The sequence below is a fragment of the Triturus cristatus genome, chromosome 6, assembly GCF_964204655.1.
Source record: "Triturus cristatus chromosome 6, aTriCri1.1, whole genome shotgun sequence".
In the NCBI taxonomy this organism is placed as follows: Eukaryota; Metazoa; Chordata; class Amphibia; order Caudata; family Salamandridae; genus Triturus; species Triturus cristatus.
The window spans coordinates 669,752,120-669,775,915 of record NC_140589.1 but is presented as its reverse complement, the minus strand read 5'-3'; the positions used below and the strand labels follow the sequence as shown (position 1 = coordinate 669,775,915).

General features: G+C 43.7%; 1 protein-coding gene across 2 annotated transcripts in view; it reads right to left on the bottom strand.

Annotated features, from left to right (window-relative positions):
* Window positions 1-23,796, bottom strand: part of RRAGD (Ras related GTP binding D) — a 268,714-nt gene that overhangs the window by 76,351 nt on the left and 168,567 nt on the right. For both annotated transcript variants that reach the window (XM_085611168.1, XM_085611167.1), the window contains exon 2: window positions 1,737-2,032. In XM_085611168.1, coding sequence (XP_085467294.1) covers window positions 1,737-2,032 — 296 coding nt within the window. The remainder of the gene's footprint in view (window positions 1-1,736; window positions 2,033-23,796) is intronic.

Here is a 23,796-nt window from a genome sequence, read left to right as displayed (position 1 = left end):
TCCTTCCAACCCATTCTCAATCCCAAGGGTTGCTCCAGCTTTGCTTCTGTTTAACTAGTGAAGTTAGATCAGAGGGTCGTCAGATGAAAGTCTTCTTGGGATAAAGACCTAGGGATAAAGATGTAAGTAGGCGGCTTCTACAGCGCCCAGGCCTCAGAGCAACCAACTGCTCAGGCTGCTGATGTGTGCACTAGGCTATTGTGTTCAAGCCAGATGCAGATTTAACATTGGAGATGGTCATCAAAAATGGCCTGGGTCAAATGTCCACGCCTGTCCCAGGGGATCCTACCATCGCTGTTTGTTCCCTTCAGGCCTATTATGCGACTTGTTGCTGCAGGGCGGTGGACTCTGTGCAAAGATTACTATAAAATCATAATAAGCTACTTCATCCGTAATGATAATTACTGCAGCACTGTGAAAACTTGGGACATTTGTGCATTATTAAGCATTGCATAAACTCGGCAACAGTGCATTTGACGGCAGCATTATAGACATTGCACGCAAATGTGCACCACTGAATAGTTGTAATGAAGTGGTAAAACGTGCGTCAGTGAAACACTGTGAACACTGGACATTCTAGAAATTAGACAATTATGTGCATTACTTCGAGCGTGGGAATCTAGCTCGGGTACTTCAGGTTATAGCCATCATGTGTACAAGTTTAAACATTATGCATAAGCATAAGGTCACCTGGAGTCACCTTTGAAACTCATGCTATTGGCAATGATGTGTTCTGCTAACTGTTCATCTAAAGTTTATATTTCCAATATTTTTCTGCGGAATCTCTTCTATAACGGTTTTTTTTAAGTCCTATCCATTTTGCCCAATAATCTGACCTAAATCTAAAATATATCCATTAGCCACAATATTTTCTAAAATTGTCGTTGTGTACAGATTATACAGACAGAACACAGATGTACAGACTATCCCACTCATTTAAAAATGCCTTTTAAATCATCCACATGTACTTGAAATTACACCATTTGACAAAACATTTAAATAAAATATACCGCTTGACGGTAAGCCCCAAACCAATCTCTAGTTTTCACCATTGTTAAAGGTGCAATATGCTTTAAACTTACCACATATCACAATATTCATTCAAAAGAATGTAAATACGGTCTGTAGGAAAATATACCACTTCCAATCATGAAGCTAAACACAATGTTACCGGGGCTGATGTCCTGAGGGCATCAATTTATGGAGGCGCGGGGATCATTTACCTTTCATATAAGGTTTACTACAACCTTGCTATACCACTGAGGAAGAGCACGAGAAGGCTATCGCTCTAACAGATTTGGCTATCATGTCCATTATCTGTGGTGTTGGGTTTATGTGCGGTGGTGGTCTTGCGAGATGGAAACATCATCTGCATAACACAGGGTGTTTCTAGTGTGGGAAACTATTTGCAAGAGGTATGCGAATACCCAACTCTCAAGTTCGGATGTTTATCTGGCTTCACCTCATGGGCCATCTTATGGCAGTCTGCAAATGAACAACGCCACTAAATACCTTTGAAGACATATTGTTTGTGAGTGACTCTCAAAGACAGAGATACTCACTTTTAAGCGCAAACAACAGAACTTAACATACAGCAGAATAAACAGGGGAGAAAGATGTTGGCAGAAAAAAAGGATTTCTGCATCTTTTTATCAGCAACTAGTTTAGTCAAACATAACAGAAATCACATTTTACCCTTGATTGGCGTAAGAGAAAGGCATAAACACACTTCTTACCTGGGAATCAATGACGAATATCAGCGCCCCCGTGCCCCTGAAGATCATCTCATAGTCAAATGTGGGATCAAAGAAATCGATCTGTCCAGGGAAGTCCCAGATCTGAAAATTCACAAAAGAGCTGTTCGACACGTCCTCTCTGCAGATCTTGTTAGTGCTCTCCAAGAAAAGGGTCTCGTTGGGTGACATTTTGTGAAAGACAACTTTCTGGATGGAAGACTTCCCACTTCTCCTCAGTCCCATTAAGAGAATTCGTGGTTTCACTTCGGTACTGAAGGGGTCAGTAAAGTCCAACACTGAATGAAATAAATTATAAGAATACCATGAGTGGGAAAAAAAAAACATGTAATGTCAACTAAACGTAGCAGCCATTTACACACTAAAAAACATTGCCTAGAATTTTAATAAACCGGTTAGAATGCTTCCAAGCAGGCAAGTGTACAAAAAATGGTATTAAAACTCTGCACATCACAGCAAAATATGGTTCTAGGTGTAGCAAGGGAAATGTACTATTGACTTTGAATTACTGTAACTTCAAATCATAGTTTAATCACACAAGGATTACTAAAAAAAAAAAAAAAAATTGTGGGAAGAAAAAACATTGGTAAAGCACTGGCTCACCAGCCCTGACATTGAGGTGCCCATTCTTTTTAGATGCCTACATGACTAGGCAAAATACAGTCACTCACAGTGCAAGAGAGCTAATGACTGAAGTCAGGTGACCTGCTCCCCCATCCTGCATCCTGTGGTGGGTGGAAGCAAAATGTGAATGACAGATGACGCGACCAATGAATGAAGTGGGCTTCCGAAAGACCCTCAATGTATGTATATAAGTATGTTAGTTAAAAATATTTATTCAGGTGTCTGAAAACCACACATAAGCACATAGTAAAAATCATAAAATGTCATTAAAATATAATTTCACAATAAACGAATAAGAAAAATTATGCCCTTTGTCATTTATCTAGGAAATGTGCGAGTTCTTAAGCAGTGAATTAGAAGAGGAGCTACGGTTACAGAGCTCACCGCAACTGGTAAATGTCAATTTTATTTACATTTCATAGAGTAACCATAAAGTCTCATCAAAATATTTTGGGGGGGGGAGGAGGAGAATTCTTACGGATTTTCTAAAAATGTAACTTTGTTATGTGGCAAAAGGAGCATAACCTAACCATCAACAATGTGTATTCAGTGAATTATTTTCATTTTATCATAAAATATTTTGGCTACTGCCTAAGGTAACCAATGACCACGGCCTGCAGCAGGCACTTATCAAAGGGGTGTGACCTTTGGGTCATGCCCTGTGCCCAGTCACCCTGCCACCAAAGCCCAGAAGGCATAGCCTATGCAGCTTTAGTCAGAAGACATTGCTTTTGGTTACATTTTGTACCCCTTTTGTCATGTCCAGACTTCCTGAAAGCACACTAATGGTTTAGGACCTGTCCAGCATCTGATTTCCTGGAGGCCAAAGTCCAAACAATGACATCTGATTGAATGAGGGAAAATGTTTTTATTTGGTTTAATGCACGTTCAAGGACCTATGTTCGATTCGCTGAGCGATATGATTGGCTGACAGCAAATGGACCGTTTTATTGCGACTACCATTATAGGATGCAAGGCACTAAAGCCTGTACCCAGAAGAAAGTGTAGGGGTTTATGTGGACATGGAAAGTACCCCTTACCCCAAGGAAGATGTTTGTATGGGGGGAGTACCTGAAGGGACAGGCATTGTGACCAAAAATAAGAAAAGACTACCTTTAAGTTGCATGACCTATGAAACCGGGCAAAAATCTGGAATAGCAGGAGCAGAATTTTGCATTTTACAAAGGTCTGTAGAGGCAGACCCACAATGTTTTTTGCAGGGAGGGCAGAGGAGGGCTGTGAATTTTTTAATAAAGAAAATCCATACAGCGTAGTAGATTACACCAGGTCTTGTGCCCAGTGCCTACTGAACACGGCTGAAAGCCATGTGCAGTTAGTTTGGTGGGACTGGGCCTAGTCAAAGGCACCCACCCAAAGCCTGCTGTACGAGGTGTAAGGTTATGCACAACTTGGTGGCACAAATAAGGGCTGGCCCAGGGCCTTCTGTGGACATGGTTTTGCATGGCTGAAGACCATGTGCAGATGGTTGGATGAGATGAGACTAGCCCCCAGCAGTATGAAGTGTCTGGGTGAGATGAACCTGGGTGCAGCGCTAGGCCACAGGCCACGGCATGTACAGAGCCTGAAATCAGTGCACTACTAATTCAGAGGTATGGGATCCGGGAACGAGGTCTGGCTGTGCGCTGTTCGGATGGATGAAATGGAGTCTGACTACAGCCACATGCACCGACATACCACTGTCCATGATTTTTTGGCTATATTCCACCCTGTGGGGTGTGCTGTGGTCCATTCAAGGAGTAGGATATATTCATCAAGATACCACGTGTCACAATTATTTTTTTTATGCTTTCCCTCACACAAAACCTTGCATTGAAAAACAAAACTACTGATAAAATGACTGCTGCTAAAACTGTTTTTTACAATAACAATTTGGTTTGCAGCTAAAAAATGTTTGTGAGCGGGCAGCCAGTTAGGTTTGCCGCATGTTTTTTTGATGAGAGTCCCTGTGGTTGCTTGGATTCTTTTTCAAATTCTTTAAATTGTCAGGTTCTCCTTATCATTAACCCGCACCTGATATGTTTTAATAACACAAATATCTTGGAAAAAGTACTAAGCAAATTTGCACCAATACACAACAAGCACTGGCAAAGCAAAAAGGTCATGATTATTCAAGAGCTATTGGCTTTTCCAATGTGTTTTAGCCATGTTGTACACCAGCGGGGCTGCTGATCAGCATGGCTAAAGGTTTGTGGCATAGAGGAGAGTAGTGTAGAGTGCAGTAGTTTAGAGTGGCATGTCTCAGTGTAGTAGAATACAGTGGCATAGATTAGAGTGGTGCAAAGTATACTAGATCGACAGAGTGCAGTGGCGTAGAGTGCAGTGGTGCAGAATGGCATAGGGTGCAGTAGCGTAGAGTGGTGCAGTGTAGAGTGACATGCAGTGTCGTAGAGTGTCTGTGAGAAGCTGGCCTGGTAAATGATGTCCACTAATATAAGTGAGCACCTTAAACCAGTCCAGGCAACCCTTATGGTGATTTAAGAGGTCTTAGAAAACCATGAAAAACTCTCTAAGTTATAGCTGTGGAGAGCAGCCTTCAGGCTTAGTCCAGAAGGAGAGTAAAGCAGCTTCTTTTACCAGAATGCAATCTTATAGTATAGATTACGTGAAAAGAACCACACCAAGTATTTATAAAAATATGTATTTATTATATAATACTCTCTAGTACGTTCCAATAGCTCCAACACCGAAATAAACACAATGCACACAATAATTTAGCAAAAAAGCACAGTAATTAGCACGAGATACACAATGGACCCAAGGGGGACACCAAACTATATACTAAGACAGTGGTGTAAGAACCACAACTCGGATCAAGACAGGGCTGAGAGGACGTAAAAGTGCTGGGACCCCCAGGAGCCACCCAAGGCGAGTAGATCGGGACCCCCATGGAGAGTGTGTGCAGTGTGGAAACACGACCGTGTGCAACTCTATTTGCAAGTCATGGTTGGATTTTTAAAGATTAAGGACCCTTTCCAGTCGACCCTGAAGAAACCTCGTGGGAGACAGAAGGTTGGAGAGCCACCCCACCTGTGGATACCCTAGTACCCACGTTACCTTCACTAGGGAAGCCGGGTGCATACGTGTGAAGTTGTATCGGACACCGCTGTCGAACCCAATGGAGGACCTCAGGAAAGTGCCGCTGTTGGGAAGGAGAAAGTGTCTGGTGGAATTCAAAGGTGGATTCTAGATGAGAGGTACTTGCAAGCAGAGGGGACAGAGTCTATGTCACTCAGGAGATACCTGGAGACTTGGAAGACGAATGCCCTCCGATGTCAGGTGTTGCAGGATGGATGACGAGGACCTTGACTCTGCAGCTTTGAGTTCCAGGCAACACTGAGGAGGACCAGGATCTGTGCACGAGCTGTCCCACGAAGGATGTCGAGTGCTATGGGGTCGGTGTCCGGCGGGAGCACCAACAAGCCTTGGCAAATGCAACCAACTCAAGACTCAAAGAAGTAGCAATGGAATGTCGGGACCAGCAAGGTCCAGGGGACTCACGAACAGCAGGGGAGTCAGGGCAGGCCCTGAGCAATCATGGGAGCCCTAAAGAAACAACTGTTGCCCTCAAGCGGTCCCACAGGCCGGAGGCACTGGAGTCGCGAGAGGACCTCAAGCAGCTCACCAAAAGATGCAGGCCACGATGCGGTGTGGCTGAAGATTCTGGTCACTGGAGGTTTTCAAGGTTCGGGCTACTTGGAGCCTGAAGATCTCCTTGGAAAGGAGTCAACAAGCCTTTGCAACTGCAAGTTGACGCGGGGCACAGGGGTTCAGTTATTGCAACCCCCACAAGGGATACAGGCCTCAAACTTGGTGAGAGGGCAGGGCAGGCCTCGGGAGCTATGAAAAATAACCACCTGTGTTACAGAGCCATTGGAGTCCGGGGGAGCTCAGGATCAGCAGACCGGTCGACTTAGTTGCGGTGCCTGCGAATGCAGGGGAGTGACTCCTTCACGCCAAGGGAGATTCCTTCAAGTGTATTTGATGCTTTACATGCCTTGGAAGGTGCCTGTATCACAGACAATGCAGCATGCAGCAGACTGGAAGGGAGACAAAGTCAGGCCCAAACGAAGTCCAGCGAGATCCAGGGTGCCCAGACCGTAGAAGTAGAAATGGTGTCTGATCTGAATCTTATCCCACGATGAATCTATGGACCTACACCCAGGTAAGTGCCCTAGGGAAAGGGTTGGGAAGGTTCAGTGGACCCTCCCAGGGGAGGGCCTGGACAGGGGGGGGTTACCCCCATGTCCTTTGTCCAGTTTCGCCACAGAGCTAAAGCCAAAAGCTCCCAGAACTGGACTATGCACAGGGACACCAAGTGTTCCCCTCATGCAGACTTTTTGGTGCTGACAAGTGCACCCACCTGGTCCCAGCACACTAAATCCTGTCTGGGAGGTGGTCACAGGTGTGACAGGATGCCTATTGTTTCACCTTCCTCTGCTCGAGCTTGGCTCAGTAGCAGGAGGGCAGAAATGTGTCTCTGGTCAGCAGCAACTATTTTGTGCTGTCCGGATCTAGAAGGTTGGCACCGGGAACACTAAGAACCTAACGGAGGGCTCTTCCAGTGCTTGGAATCATACCTCCCACACCGTTTACATTTACAGTGTGGGGGTATGATTCCAACATGTTTGATACCAAACATGATATGATTCGTTGCAGACGTTTTCAAGATGGTCATCGCGTAATTACAAGGTGCCCCTCTATATAGTATATGGCTGCTTCACTGATAACCCGGGAGAATGGAATCCGTAGGCTGCAGGGGTGCCCTGCTCATGCAGGGGCACCCTCTCACTTAGAACCAAGCACCCTGCCTTCAGGATTACAAAGGCCTGCTATAGGGCTGACTTAAAGGTGTTAAATGCAGTGGCCCTTACATATAGCTAATCTATTTCTTAAGTAAGTGGAGGCAAGCACCAACTTACACAGGCTGCAATGGCAGGCAGGTAGTTCCATTTTGCATGGTCTCCCATAATGCATGCTTCAGCCAATGAGAGACCTCTGGGGTACCAATGCCCTGGGTACCTTAGTACCATATACTAGGAACTGATAAGGGTACCTCAGTATCCAATCTGGGATGTACCTAACCACAACAATTTAAGGGAGAAAGCAGATAGACTGGGGCCCTGATTAGCAGGATCCCAGTCAGACTAGTCAATAACAGCTTAGCACCAGGCAAAAAGTGGGGGTAACCATGCAGAAGGATGCTACCTTCTTCCAGTGTCATAAAGTGTAGTGGTCTAGAGTAGAGTGCAGTGTTGCAGAGTAGAATGGCCTGGAGTGGCGTAGAGTAGAGTGCTGTGGAGAAGAGTAACATAGAATGCAGTGTCGTTGAGTGGCGTGTAGTGGCGTAGAGTAAAGTGCAGCGGCGTAAAGTGGAGTGCTGCAAAGTAGAGTGGCATATATTGCAGTGGCACAGAGTGCAGTGTTGTAGAGTGGAGTGACATTGAGTGCAATGGTGTAGAGTGGCATAGAGTACAGTGGCGTAGAGTAGATTGTTTCAGAGTAGAGTAGAGTGGTACAGGGTAGAGTGGCATGGAGTATAGTGGCACAGATCACAGGGGCGCTGGGTGGGGTGGCAAAGAGTGCAGTGGTCCAGTGTAGATTAGAGTGGCGTAGAGTGCAGGGGTGTATGGTAGAGTGTATTGGCGTGCTGTGCAGTGGTGTAGAGTGCAGTGTTGTAGAGTGCAGTGTTGCAGAGTGGAGTGGAGTGGCATATAGTGGCGTAGCATTAATTGGAGTGGCATGGCATAGCGTGCAGTAGAGTAGAATGCATTGGCGTAGATTGTTTCAGAGTAGAGTGGTACAGGGCAGAGTAGAGTGGTGCAGGGCAGAGTGGAGTGGTGCAGGGCAGAGTGGAGTATTGAAAGGTTGAGTGAAGTGGTGCAGGGTAGAGTGCAGTGGTGTAGAGTAGAGTAGCACAGAGTAGAGTGCAATATATGAGAAAGGCATAGAGCGCAGAGGTGCCAGTGTATTGGCATAGAGTGCAGTAGAGTGAACTGGTACAGAGTAGAGTGCAGCGGCATGGGGTGCAGTGACGTAGAGTGCAGTGATGCAGAGTAGAGTGGTGTGGAGTAGTGCTGCGCAGAGGCTTAGAGTGGAGAGAGGAGCAGTGAAGGGTAGGGTGGAGAGGGGTAGAGTGGAGTAGAGTTGCATAGAGTGCAGGGGCATAGAGTCGAGTGGCGTCCCGTGGAGTGGTATAGAGTAGAGTGTATTTGCATAGAATGCAATGGCATGCAGAAGGATAGAGTGTAGTGTTGCAGAGTAACGTGGCGTAGAGTTGCGGAGAGTAGAGTGGTGCAGAGTAGTGTGGAGTGACCTAGATTGGAGTGGTGTGGCATGGAGAGCACTTATGTGGCGTAGAGTGCACTGGCATGGAGTAGAGTGGTGTAGAGTAGAGAGGAGTAGAGTGAAGTGGAGTAGACTGGAGTGGTGCAGAGTAGAGTGGTGCAGAGTAGAATGGAGTGGCATAATGTGGAGTATGCATGGTTTGGTAGCGCACTGCCATTACAGACAACACATCTTCAATTGAATGACCATTACATTTGCACAGACATACAGTTTTACTGATAAAAGTATACAGCGCACAAACGATAATGTATGGAAATGTCATCACCTAGAGTGTTGATTTGTTTTGATTGTATTAAAATATTTGTTTCCACCACTCTTTAGAATTATTTTTTTAAATGGGCTTTATTTCTGTTTTCCAAATTCTTAAATATCTGCACAATTCATTTACAGACATTTAATTTGTGCTATGCACTAGGAAAAAGCCTTTCTTTCACAGCAAAATTGTCACATAAATCCTCTCACTTTGAAGTCCGAGAAAGAAAAGTAAACACCAAGCTCCATCGGAAGACAGAGCCTGACATATGACCTCTGTTTTTGAATGCACAGCAAAAATGACAAGATTTAAAGGCCTGTTTACAGAAAGTGATCATTCAGAAGAATACAATAAATAGGGGAGGGGCAAACTCAACCTGGACAGCTTAAAACAAATAAAGCCAGCAAACAGAAAGCAAGCAAATGTGTGTTACAAACCACAAAGCAAATGGTAAGCAATGGCAGAATGCATTCTCAGGGAATCTTTCCGAATGTCCCCAAGTTGTCTTTAGCAAACTTCGAGCTTCAACCTGAAAAGGACCTATTCTGAGTTATATCCTATCTTTTTTGGCAGGTATAGTCCTATTAAGCCGTTTTCTTCGTAGGTGGGAGAAAAAAGTTCTACAGAACATCTTTTTGACCTTCCCTCCTTTGACCCCCTCCCTTGGCGCACCCATGTAAAACTTGACATAACACTAAGCTCAACTCAAGAACTAAGTCAAATTTCATGCAGAATTGTCAGACAACACCATTATTAGAAAATCAGTTTGTTTTGGGTTAAAAAAAAACGTCATACTTAAATGTCTGTGGCTACCAAAGAAACCATGCACATTACAAGTTATGCCATATTGCTATCCGCAGAGCTTGTTAGTGGTTTACGGACTCTGTGATGAGAAAGGAGTTTCAGGCATCCTATATAGGTCCTACAGGAAAATGGGGACACACTCCAAAGTGGAGGCACTCATTCCAGCCAAAATATGTCAATTTGCTCAATAAGGTCTGCGTCTAATTTTATATGTTCATAGGTCTACACCAACCATGGGGTGATCTCACGCATAAATGATTCATGGATATCATATGAACACCATGATCAATAAATCTCATGTGCAGGCAACAGACCACTTCCATAGATCCGTCACAAGAGTAGCCAATAACTTTCACTACTATTGTGAAGGCGATCCCTATAGATTTGTATAAAACCCATAGATCTAAAAGAAAAATTATTTAAAAAAAAGGAAAAACAAGAAATTTACTAAAGAAACTCACATTAAAGGATATATGGGTGAGATCAAACACAATCTAAAAAACACTGAAATATACAATTTAATGTTACTGGAACCACTGGACTCTTAAAGCATTAAATGTGCATTTGAGGTGACATTTGTTGATTAGTACGTTGTATTTCATCATAAACATACATATAGATGCGACTTTGTACTATGAAAATACTACTAAATTTGTTTGCTTGTCCTTAATGTTTGTCGACACCCTTCCATTTTAATAACGTGACATCATGGCTCAAAAGCAGTTATCACTCCTGAAGTTATTGCACTCACTCCTTAAAAACTGAGTAGTCTTACCACACGTGGTGGATCAATTCTTGTTGAATCAGTGTAGCCACCCATCTCGCTCTCCTGCACACTGACAGCCTTTCTCCTGAAAGGTGGAGAACCAGCTGCAGTTTCATTGTACATCCACTACGTCGGCAGTGCCAACACTCCGGCAGTGTTCCTTGTAGGTGTGGAGTAGTTCGTCAGTGCAGTCCCAATCAGACATCAGATAGATGTTGCAGCAGTCAGGGGCATCAGCGGTGGTCGCAGGTGCGCCTCTTCCCACTGTATACTTCATAGGTAGATGTAACCCTGCACAGGCCAGCATCTGTAACCACCTACAGGGCAATTACTCCGGGAAGATGATGCAGCGCATAGACCGGTTACATCTGGGCAGAGGTACTAGCCAGCTTACAAGCTGGTTAGTTGTAGGAAGAAGCGGCCACAAATAGGCCGATTACTTCTGACACGCAAGCACAGCCTTAAGTGGGTCTGTGCAATCACTATTTCAATAATCGGGGATCGAGCCAGGAACCAGCACTGAGAGACTGCAGGCTCACAGACTCTGGGCTCTGTAGATCACTCTCCTGAGTCTTTCTCTTCTGAGTACCCCCACCAACACATGGGGCACGCTGCATCTTGCTCTTCTAGAAGAGGCAGTCGTCCTGCAGTGCTGGAATGCTCCTTCCTTCCTTCAGCAGTCAGGCAGCCTTCTAGGCACTTAAGGACACGTACACAGCTGTTTCAGCAAGATATATTGACTGGTGATGTCCTATCACCTTTGGGAACCTGGTTACTCAGCAGTACTATAAGTACTTTGCGGAGCACTCCCTTCCTTGGCCACAGCGGCCCCAATATTGAAACAAGTGGGGTAGTGAGGTTCCACTTTATACAATAAAATCACACTGAACATGTATATCCACTGTCTTCAGAACCGGTTGGAGGTGCTTATCCTTTCAACCGCACTCTCCAAGCTGCTCTCCAGCTACAGCCTAGAGCAACCACAACAGAGACACAAAGAAGTGTGAGGCTTCCGCACCAGGCTCATCAGCCAACTGAGCATTCCATATTATTATTTTTATATGTTGCCCTAAGTGGGACGGATATGTCCAGATGTGGATCCCGTGCAAACCAGGTCACTGGAACCAAGCTATGCCCAGGCTGATGAGCCCATAACAAGGGCGAACCCTGTCCTCGGTTGCTTGTGTTCCGGTTCAGGAAGGACCTGGCAGTTTGGGCTGGACTGTTCCCATCGGAGCTGGGTCACGACTGATCTGCATATAGCTGGGTCCTAACTGAGGTGGCATGGTGTGTAAAGTAATGAAGGGCTGGGATTCAGCCCTTAGTAATTATCAGTGGCTGAGATTAATTCAAGCATTCCATCCATCGCTTTTTGTACACTTTAAACTGAGCAAGTTAATCAGGGGAAGACAAAAGGAGTGGCCTCACCTATAGGTTTCTCTTACCGTCCAACAGTCTGCAACCCCAACCCGCACCCCTACCCTCCATCAGATAGCAGTGTTGAGTAAGACTAATCAGCCGCTCCTTACCAAGCAAAAGGCCAAATTAAATTTCTAAAGGAACCCTGTCTCTGCTCCTTTCACTTCAGTGTCTAGGTTTCCTCTCCCCATCCCACTTCGTATGACTGGGAAAACTACCTCCCATCCATCTGGTGCAAAGGCTAGGCCTGTGGTATCAAAATGGAACCCAGAGGTCTCCGTTACTCTGACTTTCTCTTTCACTTACACCAGTGGAAGAGGACCAGTGGAAGAGGTGTGGCGCAACGGTCAAGGTGCCTGGCTCCGGACCATGGGACCCATGGAGGAAACAATTGGTCTCCCTGGAGGCAATGATGCATTCTTGTGTATCTTTGGTAAATGATAAAACGTGGGCGTGATGGGAAGGTTTATTAACCATTGAATTTGAGGTTACACTAGATTGGATCATATCAGCCGATATACGGCGAGTTGAAGGGTCTAGCACTGGCCAATTTTAGGTTGTCAATTGCCGATCCACGGCTTTATAAATTGAATATGGGTTGCACTGCATTAAGCATATCAAATGAATGAAGCATGTTTATATGTATACTAATGCACTTTGGAATAACGTGTACAGATTGTTATTTTCATGGTCAACCCGATACATTAGTATATTATTTTCCTACATATTGAATGTGACAGTAATTATTTGACCCTTCAAAGATGGCGCTTAAATTGTTTGGTCGACACCCCCTCCGACTTTCTTTATGTTCATTGACAATCATGTGTATAAAAAAGCACCTCGTTATGAACTAAGTAACAACACTGAAGAAGGACTAGCTCCGAAACGCGTTTGTTGTTTTCTCCTTAAATAAAACGAAGCTGCTAACTACTTACCCGTGAGTGCTCGAGTTTCCTTTTTGAGACTAGAGGAATCTGGGAGCGTCAATATATATATTACGGAGAGGATGCTCTAGGAACTGAAAAAGTGCAAAGTAGTAAAACTTCACACAAGTGGACCAGTAGGATTCTACTTCAGTGACCCAGATAAAAAGGGTCTGGTCACAACTATTGATTCACGAAACATAGTACACTGTCACCACCGTTCTACATGCTAAACCCACGACCGGCACAGAAGTCCACTGTCTGTCAATAAGCATGCTTGGTGCACCACTCGACTTCAGAAGACAGGTCCAGTACTGTACTCGCGTCAAGGAACAGTCCAAGGCCTCAGTGCACACACTAAAGTAGTGTCATTTGGGGACCAAAATAAAAACAACTCATACCAGATACACAGTCTGACATTCAGAGCAAGGGAACATGATTGTAGATCACGCAGGGGACATTGCCGTCTCAACAGATTAAGTACGATGGGTATGTTTTTTAAAGGCAGTGATACTGCCTACTGCTGCACAAAGCACTGCGTGAGTGCGGAAGGAAATGAAAGAAGAATGAAAGGTGGCAACCAGTGCAGAACCTACACAATTTTTAAAAGACCCAGATTTCACCTACCACTGCAAGGTCAAACATTTTTAACATGGCGGCTCCGAGCCCTAGTTGTGTCATGGATCAGACCCTTGGCACGCTGCGCATGAGATGGTAAGAGTCAATGCACCTGGTAAATTGCTGCCCTGACAGCACAAGAACAAATAAGCTCTCCCTATGTTACCCTGCTATACGCACCCCTTAGGCAAGCCCAATAATGTTCTTCTAATCCCTGAGACCATTGCTCTTTCCATTTTTACATACGGAAGTATCCTCCTGACCTTCCAGTAAAAAATAGACAAGGTGGTCAAAGGAGACCTTCGCAGTGTGGTGAGGAAAAGTCGAGTCATGCGACCTAAGCCAAGTCATTAAACTCACCCGTGATGGAAAAAGGATGTCCGGAAGGGAGCAGAGCAAGACTCATAGGTAATAATGGGTAGGGGCTGATAAAATATATATTTTTTTTTAATCAGGAAAAACTGGATTCTCGTTTTCCCTCAAGCCACTAAAACCCAACAAGGTTCTAAATCAATGGGCAGAGAGCCCCTCAGAGAAGGGTGTACACAAGGATTTGCTACTGTGCACACTATACTGTTCTAATGCAATTCAATTGAGTGGCACCAGAAACTTCGATTTAAATAATCCCTTTGCACACTTTATTCAATTCCGTATTGCTCGAAAGGGGACTTGAAGCGATGGAGGTAAAAAAAAACTGTTGCAGTGCACACTTTTACTTCTCCCATATCATGCTAGAGCATTAGGACAGGTTATTTTTGCTTGCAAAAATTGTATTTGAGCACTGAAGCCCACCCTCAAGCACGCAACATACACACAAACACACTTTCATGATTCAGGGGTAAAATCAGAGGCACCCCGAAATTATGTACACGAGCTGAATAAGAAAGAAGCATGAGGTGGAATCAAGGAGAGACTACTTTGGTGCTCAGCAACTCGACCATTCGTCAGAGTCAGCAGTGGGCTTGTAAGAAAAAGTTAGGACTCCTGCAGTTGTGTGTTTACAAATAAGCACTTCAGGTCCCTCTCTTCTTCACAAACCTTATAAACTTAACACTACTTGAAACAAGCATTGGCATAGCCAATTGGTCTCGCCTTTGGGACCTTATAAGTGTTTAGCCATGCAACAGTTGCATAACTAAATACTTATAAGGTCCCAAAAGCGAGACCTATTGGCTAAAAGTGAAAATGATCGCGATCAAACATCAAAGTGAAAGTAATCGCGGTAAAGTGCGGCGCCTGCGCACATGCACTGTAGCTCTAGGCTGGCCTGGTAGCACTTTTTGGAGCCCTCTCAATAAGTCTCGCCAGACCAGCGCATGCACTGGGTCAGGCGAGACCTAAAAACTGCCTTTTGATCCCGTACAAGCCCTCTGCCCAACCCACTCGATGCACTTTCTCTTAGTTAGTAAATTGTTTAAATAACCTAAAAACATTCTTCTACCGCTGTAAATTCCTTGGAGACTCAACCAAGCATGCAATTCATCTGGTGGTGTGCACTTATTGCTTAGTACTCGGATAGCCTTGGGCATGTGGCTCATTTATTTGTGTATAAACTGCTGTAACTATCAAATCAGATGGAAAAGAAAATAATCCATTAAAAAGTATTCAGAGTGTACCAGGACCCTGTGGCTGTGTTCTACTTACCGGCTCATTGAAACAGCCAGTACCCGCCACACTTTCCTTCCCTTTCAACCACTAGACCTATTTGAGAGCATAAGAGTACCAAGAAACACTGCTTTACTTAAATTTATACAGTGCCTCACACATGATTTAACCTGCTTCCAAGTGCTTCATATGTAGGAACTAAGGCATAGAGAGGTTAGGTAATTTTCCCAGAATTACAAGTTTGGTCAAGTGGAGAAACCAGGATAAGAAGCCAGAGTGGAAAATCAAATCTCTGTAGTATATTTCCTCCCATACATTGCATACGCGTAATATGTTATCAAAAAGGATGATGGAATAGAACCATGATGTTAGGTGATTATGGAGATCGCGAGTACGCATACTTTAAGTGTGAAAGCACACCTCAAAACTCTACCTGAACAGGTAGAAGAACTTTGAGGGTTTCATATCCAAGAAGTTGGCTTTTGGTCTGGTCCAACATGCTTATCTCCGTCAGACAATTTCTTGCCTCCATTCTGCAGTGCACATAGGGTTCACCCCTTAGTTTTAAGGGAGCTGCTTTCATATTTTTGTTTTCATCATCCAAGGTCAGAGTTTCCTCCTCCGAAGCACACTAAAATGATTAAACTTGGGAAAAGTGATTAATGAGGATCCCTGAATTGCAGTGCGCATATATTCAGGATCCAAGCAGTAGCCTTGTCAGGCAACGTCATCTCTTTATGGAGGTAGGAAGCCAGGATTTCATTTCAGCCTTCCGGAAATGTGGACAATTAGATCCCATTTTCCATAACAACTTTGTTTAGTATCTGAATCTGGAAGTCCTCCTCTGGTGGTGTGGCACGCACAACTGAATCCAGAATACGTACTAGGATTCTTGATGTAATTTACAGAGGATCGCAGATTTTTGATCTAGTGGGAAAGTCAGGATATGAACTCAGCAATCCAAAGTGGGAAGCAACTAAAATAGGGCCCATTGTGAAGTGTGTGATTAAATATATAAATGTAATTACAATGTCAAACAATCAAATAGCAAATGTAAAGCGTGACATTGTCACCCCTAAGGGTATCTGGGCGCTGTGTCTACATCTAAGAGGCAGGTCTTGAGTCTATTTCCTATGTCTGCCAGCAAGGGGGCTGAATGGAGCTGGAGGTAGTTCCAGGTCATGGCAGCGATGTAGGAGAAGGAGCGACCACCAATATGGCTGCGACAGATGTGGGGGGGTGTGCAAGGGCGAGTGAAGAGGAGCGCAGGTGTCTAGAGGGTTGGTGGAAGTTCAGTCAATGGTAGAATTAGGAAGGTCCTAGATCATGGAGGGGTTTGTAGGCGTGAGTAAGGATCTTGAACGGGCATCTCTTCTGGTGTGGAGCCAGTGGAGGTCATTTATGGGGACTTGGCCCTGTGCCTGGATATGCGATAAGGGGAATGCAGTGGATAGGTGGACCCTTCCCAGCTCTGTCACAGCGGATCACAGCTGGTGTGGTACAGAAGCTGGGTTCCTCTTCTGTGTTTTTCGAGAAGGAAGCATGGAAGAAGTATGGGTTCACCAGTTATGCATGGGCCGAATAAGGTGAGATATTGTGGAAGTTTCCATTTAATAGCCAACTGCCTTCTAAGAGATGGAGACTATGCAAGCGAGCAGCCAGCCTGGGGGTCATTCCATAGTTTTATTCTAAGGATGGTGTACTATATAAAAAGTCTGGAAACCATTTCTGTTGGGAAAACCATAAAGCAATGACCCACAACGAAACAATGCAAGCCGCCTTTGAAATAGCAGACACATAATAAGTTGTTATCCAGTCATTGTTCCCACACACTGCGCTTTGTGGCACACACCACATACTGGGTCTGAGTCACCGTCAGCTCCAATGTCACATGCTCTGGAGTGAGTCAAGCAACTGTGAATAAAGGGAGTGGGCACCCTTTATTCTTTCAGTACAGTACGAAGCTGAGATCATGTGTTTGTGAAATGCAAAAATGACATTATGCAGGTGGCCCATGAAACTTTATAGTGAAGTGATGACTAAACTGAGATTTGATTTTCTGTTTTCTTTTTGCGTCAAAACCATCACGTATCTTCGAGACAAAAATGTAGCCCTTCTGCTATTTGATGGCTCCTGATAGAAGTCTGGCATAATCCCCGGAATGAGTTCAAATACTTAACCATAAAATTGATTTAAGCGTTCGAGATTATTATATCATGATTACAAATTATTGCACATTTTTTCTTTATTTTTCAGAAATTTACCGGGAAACTGAAACAAATTTTATCAATCAAATTCTACAGTCCAGTGTAAACAAAAGCGTCACTTCCGGTTCAGTGTTCGTGCATTGTTGGAGAGGCAGTGGAGGAGGAACTGCATAAGTATATTATGATGGAGGCACAAATATAAGTTCAACAAAGAATATGAGGTGGAGGAACAGATATCACGAAATATTCACACCAGAGTTCATTTAATTACTCCAGTGCTTAGGGTCCTAATCCCATCCAATATTGAATTATTTTTCAAACAAAATCACATTTATAGTCCATTCCAAGTCACAACCGTAATTTATTTATTATTTCATATCTGGTGGGGACTATTCATCTTTTTACATGTATTCAACAAACAATTTACATATACACAAAACATCAAATGCAACATACAAAAATAATAATCAAACTCATTTCCTAGACCCCAATTCTTTAAACAACCAGTGTCCGTACATAAGACTCTGTCGCGGTCTACCGTGAGGTAACCCTAAAGCATAAATGAGGAAGTTGACTACCGAAAAGGAGGAACCCATTGATCACCAAAGTGGCATATATTAATTGTTTTGTACAGAACAAAAGAATGTTTTGAGGTGGAGCGGTTTCCTCATCTGTACTTTAGGGTTACCTCACAGTGGACCGCGACAGAGCCTTATGTACGGACACTGGTTGTTTAAGATGTGCTAGGGCCTAGGCGGTGATGTCATTTGACTGGACCTCCAGCCTACATAGTCCTAGTTTTATCGAACAATGTCACACTCCAGTGGGAGGGATAGTTTGAAAGCTGAGGAAACAATATAGGAAGCCCCAGGTTGTACTGAAAAAAACCACCAAAAGATCTGGGGTCGCTGGTGGAGCTATTATGACGAGAACGGTACTTAGTTGAGGACTGTTGCCTCATCCCTCCTGTTGGTTAACTAAGTTAATTCTCACTTGATTGACTGAGATGGATTTGAAGCAAAAGTAATGGTGCATTTAGGATTCTCCATAGGCTACAGTAAGAATCTGTTAAATAATTGTTTGTTAAGAATAGATGGTTTGTCTTATAAAAATTATCAATAAAAAGATACATAAGTGATACACTCATTCTTCAATTCACAAAGGTTTTGCAGTAGTTTTATAAAATGACATATGACTAAAATGTCTTCTATGTATAACATGCGGTGATATGTCAATCTGGGCTACTAACCCTCTTTTTCGACTGTCGATAAAAGAATGCAGCATGAAGTAAAGCGAGGCTAGCCTTCCTAAGTAGCTGATATACATGTCGCAAGAGAAGTTTCGATTTGAGTATGAGCATGGACAACAGTTAACTACAAAATATATTTATTTTGAGCGAAGGTGAATGCCGAGACAAAACTCGGATTGTCCTCACAAATCATCCGGTCAACCTCACTGCGCGGGTGAAGAAGAAATTTTCTATACAGGTCTTTGTAGGAAGGTAGAATCTGACTTTAATTACCGGGACTTAATTTGATACAGAAACATAATAAAAATAGCTCAGTAAATAAGAGGCAGAATCCGTGGTATTAGAGGTTCGGAATGGGCTTTATTCCAATGGTCGATTCGAATCGGTTGCTCCAAGTTCCATCACCACGAAGGTTCAGGAAGTGAAGTACACACATTATTGATAATTAATCACTTTTATACAATAGGCATTACAGTGAAGCAAATACAAGAGGCGTAACAATTGATAGTGTGGATAATATATTCATGCGTAGCAAAAATAGGCGTAACTGGGGGTGATTAAAGAACGTCATCAGATGTGATGTCATAATAGGGTGGTTCCATGAAAGAATTTCGCAATGTCAGCAGAAATACTTGGCAGAAATGCGCGCGCAGCAGCATGACGTGTGATTGACGTGCAACTAGGGGGTGAAGGGGACTTGACATTTAGCTCTACATGTGGCGACAGAAGTCTGGAGGGTCAAGTCAACCTAATCCCAAATCATATCTAACATCCTATGTTTAAAGAACTATGTTATCCAAAAGAGAGGTCTCTTAGAGTAGAATCTTATTCTATACTGACTATACTGACTGTTAGTGCGTGTACAAGCGTCTAAGTGTCTACACTAGATGCGAGGGCGGAAATCTTCCATAGTAATAGGGCTATGAATTACTTGCATAAAGACAGAGAAGCCGGGCCTTTGCTCGGTAGCTGGAAGAATGTTTACTTAAACTTCTAGACAGGAATGCATTGGGCAGGGAACGGAGCAGATAATTTCGAAGGTGAAATACAGTTTTTGGCAGGCAACAGGCTGATGTCAGGCTTCGTGAGCCGCGCAGAGAATGAGACAAAGTTCATGGTCACAGATGCAGGCTCAGACTGGAGCTTTCAGAGGCAGAAGGCAAGAAAAGTTTGATGACAGAATCGGGGCCTACTTGCCTGGACTGTAAAATGGCATAAGTGAACCATATAAAGCCGGTGGCCTTTCATACTTAGGAATGGAATATCCGGCCTATTCATGGCGGATCTGAAAGAGGACATGTTGACGGTGGACGCACATGTGTTTGCGTCTTCATAACTGGAACTGGAGGGAACATACATGTACTTGTGATTCATACATGAAACCGTTGGGGTCCAAGATAGGGGACATAACTGATCAGAAAAATCCATATTTCCACAGTCCCTCCTTGTCCCCTACTTGCCCGTTAAGAGATATCAATCTTCATCAATCCGTTGATCTGTTCATATAGCATCATTTGTTCTTCTTTCTTCCTCCGGGATGAATGAAATCTTGGAGGTGGAATACACGATGTGGCACACAGACCACAGATCGCTGGTCCACATTGTAGACATAGACAGCAACTGAATAGTATGAGAAGGCCAATACCTAGGAAAGATAGGACCTTCCATCCAAAGGTAGATAATACACTCCAAAACCAACCGGACCAAGTCCAGGTGCCTGGATTCTGGTGTATCTGGCTTACAATCTTATGAAGGCGAGTTATGGCTTTATATACAGATGGCGAATTTTCTGGTATGAAAATGCAACAGCTTGATCCGATGACCCTACAAGCTCCGCCCCTATCGGCCAGGATGACGTCAAGGACAAGACGATTTTGAAGCACAACAATCCGCATAGCAGACTGCTCTTCTGTTAAATTGCCTAAGGCGGAAATAGTTTCGTTCACTACTGCTTCAAGGGTTCTAGTTAATCTACGTATCAGCTTACTATTAGTAACTGTACCTATATAGGGAAAGAGACCTTTATTGAAATCTGTGTATTTTTCCCATGCTGTTTCAGTGTAATCGACTATTGGGAGATCTCTCCTTACTCTATTATATACTAAATGAGTATTTCTGTGATAATCAGGAGGAGCTAGGAAAACAGGTGGCAAAAGGAATCCAATGTAGCAAGTACCATCCCAATCTAGAGGCAAACGTACATAGGCCGTCTGACCACATATGAAATAGGAATGGCGGGAAGCTCTAAATGTAGACTTGCCTTGATCACTAAATTCTACTACAGTTGTGCATCTACTATGGCCCATATGTATGGAACCATTCTTTCTTACACATAATTCACCTTTTACTGGAAATATAGACATAGCGGGCAAAATTGGAGTAGCTTCGGATTCGACATTTAGGATCATAAGATTAAGCGTAAAATTACCTAATCCATACACTTCATTTTCTAGATCAGTTCCTGTTCTCTGGGGAAGTCCCTCCTTGTCAGGATAGCAGACTTTAAGTAAAACTAAGTTCAGATTTCCCCATACCCAGTTATCTTGATAAACTGCAGAATTCGAATCTAGGGAATTAATTAAACTAAACCATGCTCCACAGGAGCCGTTGTGTGTGAACGGGTATGGAAAGAGAGGTAGAATTCCTTTATAATTCTGATAGGGAGGGAGTCGGCCACATATCCAACAATTTGTAGCATCGCTAACCTGATGGGAATGATGTAACATACTAATAAACGTGTTATTGCGCAGCGCAAATCTATAAGACAACTCAAGCGGAGGTAATTCACTAAAAGAATGTTCAGCAGTAACATTGTAAACATGTCTAGAAATAGGATAATATATGTGCAACAATATACTTGCAGTAATTATTAAAAGACTTAAGAAAAACAAAATTAATAACGTCACTGTGCAATGACTACGCAGTGATTTACAGTACGCCTGTCGTTTCAACATTTTTCGGGTGTGTTCTCTATTCAGGTCTAAGGGATACATGTCAGAGACAATTCAACCGCTTCACCTTGGAGAGGACTTAAACAATCAAATTGCTTGACTGATTAGACCTGAGTTTTAGTTTATAATGTTCGGAATTACTCGTTTCAACCAAAGGAAGTTTTGAGTCAATGGGTGAAGACACACGAGGTGTGGTATTCACATCCGATGGTAGTCCATGAAATTTCTTGATATGACTTGAATGAATCCAGCCTTTCCTGCCCTCGATCTTTACGGCTGTCCTTGTGGTGAGCAAGACAAGTTGCGGCGACTTCCACCTAGGATCCAGCTGAGTCTTCCGATCGAAGTTCCTCACTAAGACCAGGTCGCCTGGAATTACGTCATGGGGTTTCACCTCAGTGTTGTCAGGAAAAGCTGCAGCTACCTGTGAACGACAAGATTGTAGTGCAGACATCAAGGAAGCCAAGTAATCTGTCAGCATATTGCAGTCAATATCAGTTATTTTGCGTGGTATAGGCGTCCCCCACATATTTGGTGGTCTGCCAAAGATCACCTCATACGGGGATAGCCCTGTTCGAGAGTGTGCTACCATTCTCATGTAGAAGAGTGCAACTGGTAACGCTACTACCCAGTCGACACCTTTCTCTCTGCATATTTTGGACAATCTGATTTTCAGGATCTGATTATGTCTTTCTACGAGACCTGCTGCCTCGGGGTGTCGGACACAGTGGAATTTCCACTGATAGCCTAACAAAAGTGAAACGTGTTTCATTAGTTCGGATGAGAACGGCTGGCCGTTATCTGAGTAGACAACACGTGGTAAACCATATCGTGGGAAGAATTCTCGAACCAACTGTTTGGCAGTAGTCGGGGCAGTGTAATCTGAAACCGGGTATGCCTCCGTCCAACGGGAAAGAGCACAGACAACTACAAGAACATATTTGAATCCTCTACATCGTTCCATCTGGATATAATCCATCTGGAGGACTTCAAAAGGGTGATCAGGAGGCTGAAATCCACCCTGTTCTAAGGGAACGCTTTTTCCTGGGTTGAACTGGCAACAGATCATACAGGTACGAACTTTTTGTTTAGCTGCTGCTCGTAAATGTTTATTGAACCAAATGTGTTGAATGCTATCTAGCATAGCTTTTTCTCCTAGATGTGCTGGACTATGTACAGTGTTAATAACGACTTGGACCATTGAATCAGGAAGGAACCACACAGACTTTTCCTTCATCATCCATCCTTGATCCGTTTGGATCCCTCCTAATTCAGTCAATTTCTTTATTTCGTCTGGTGTAGCATGTGTCTGTATATCAATTACGTCAAGAGTAGGATCTTTAATCGTCATACAATGTGTTGGCGTCGGGACTATTGTCTTTGTCATGTCGGATGTTTGAGTTTGAGCAGTCTGTTTAGCTGTTCTGTCAGCTAGATCATTGCCTTGAGAAATATCAGTAACTTTCGTATGAGCTTTACATTTCATAATTGATATTGCAGTGGGTAGATGTATTGCATCTAATAAGGCATGAATGAGGGGTCCGTGCTGAATGTGGGCACCGTGAGAAGTTAAATAACCTCTCTCCCGCCACAGCACGCCGAAGTCATGTACAACTCCGAATGCATAACGTGAATCAGTATATATGTTGACTTTTTTATTTGTGGCTTGAATACAGGCTTGTGTCAGAGCGATGAGCTCTGCGGCTTGAGCTGACAAGGTATTTATGCAATTTGTTTAAATGATTTCAGTGTCTGTTGTGACTGCGTAAGCGGCCACTAACTCTCCTGTACTTGTTCTCATACATGAACCATCTACATACAACGTCAGGTCTGGGTCTGACAATGGGACATCGGTTAAGTCTTGTCTGGGTTTCGTTGTGATTGCAATAACTTCAATACAGTCATGGGCTAGTGGGTCTGTTCCGATCACAGGTAAAAGTGTGGCAGGATTCAATGTGTTACAACGTCTGATTTCTATATGTGGCTGAAACAATGTTAATTCATACCCTGTAAGTCGCGCTATAGTCAAGTGTTGTGTTTGCGTTCTATTCACAAGAACCTCTACTGCATGGGGTACTTGAACTGTCAATGGATGTCCTAACACTATGGCATCGCTTTGTCTGATTGCCAAAGCTGTTGCTGCCACTGATTTTAGGCATGCAGGCAAAGCCTGAGCTACGGGATCTAATGTACTAGAAAAATAAGCACATGGTTTGTGTGCTCCTGCTTGTTCCTGTGTGAGTACTGACAAGGCAGT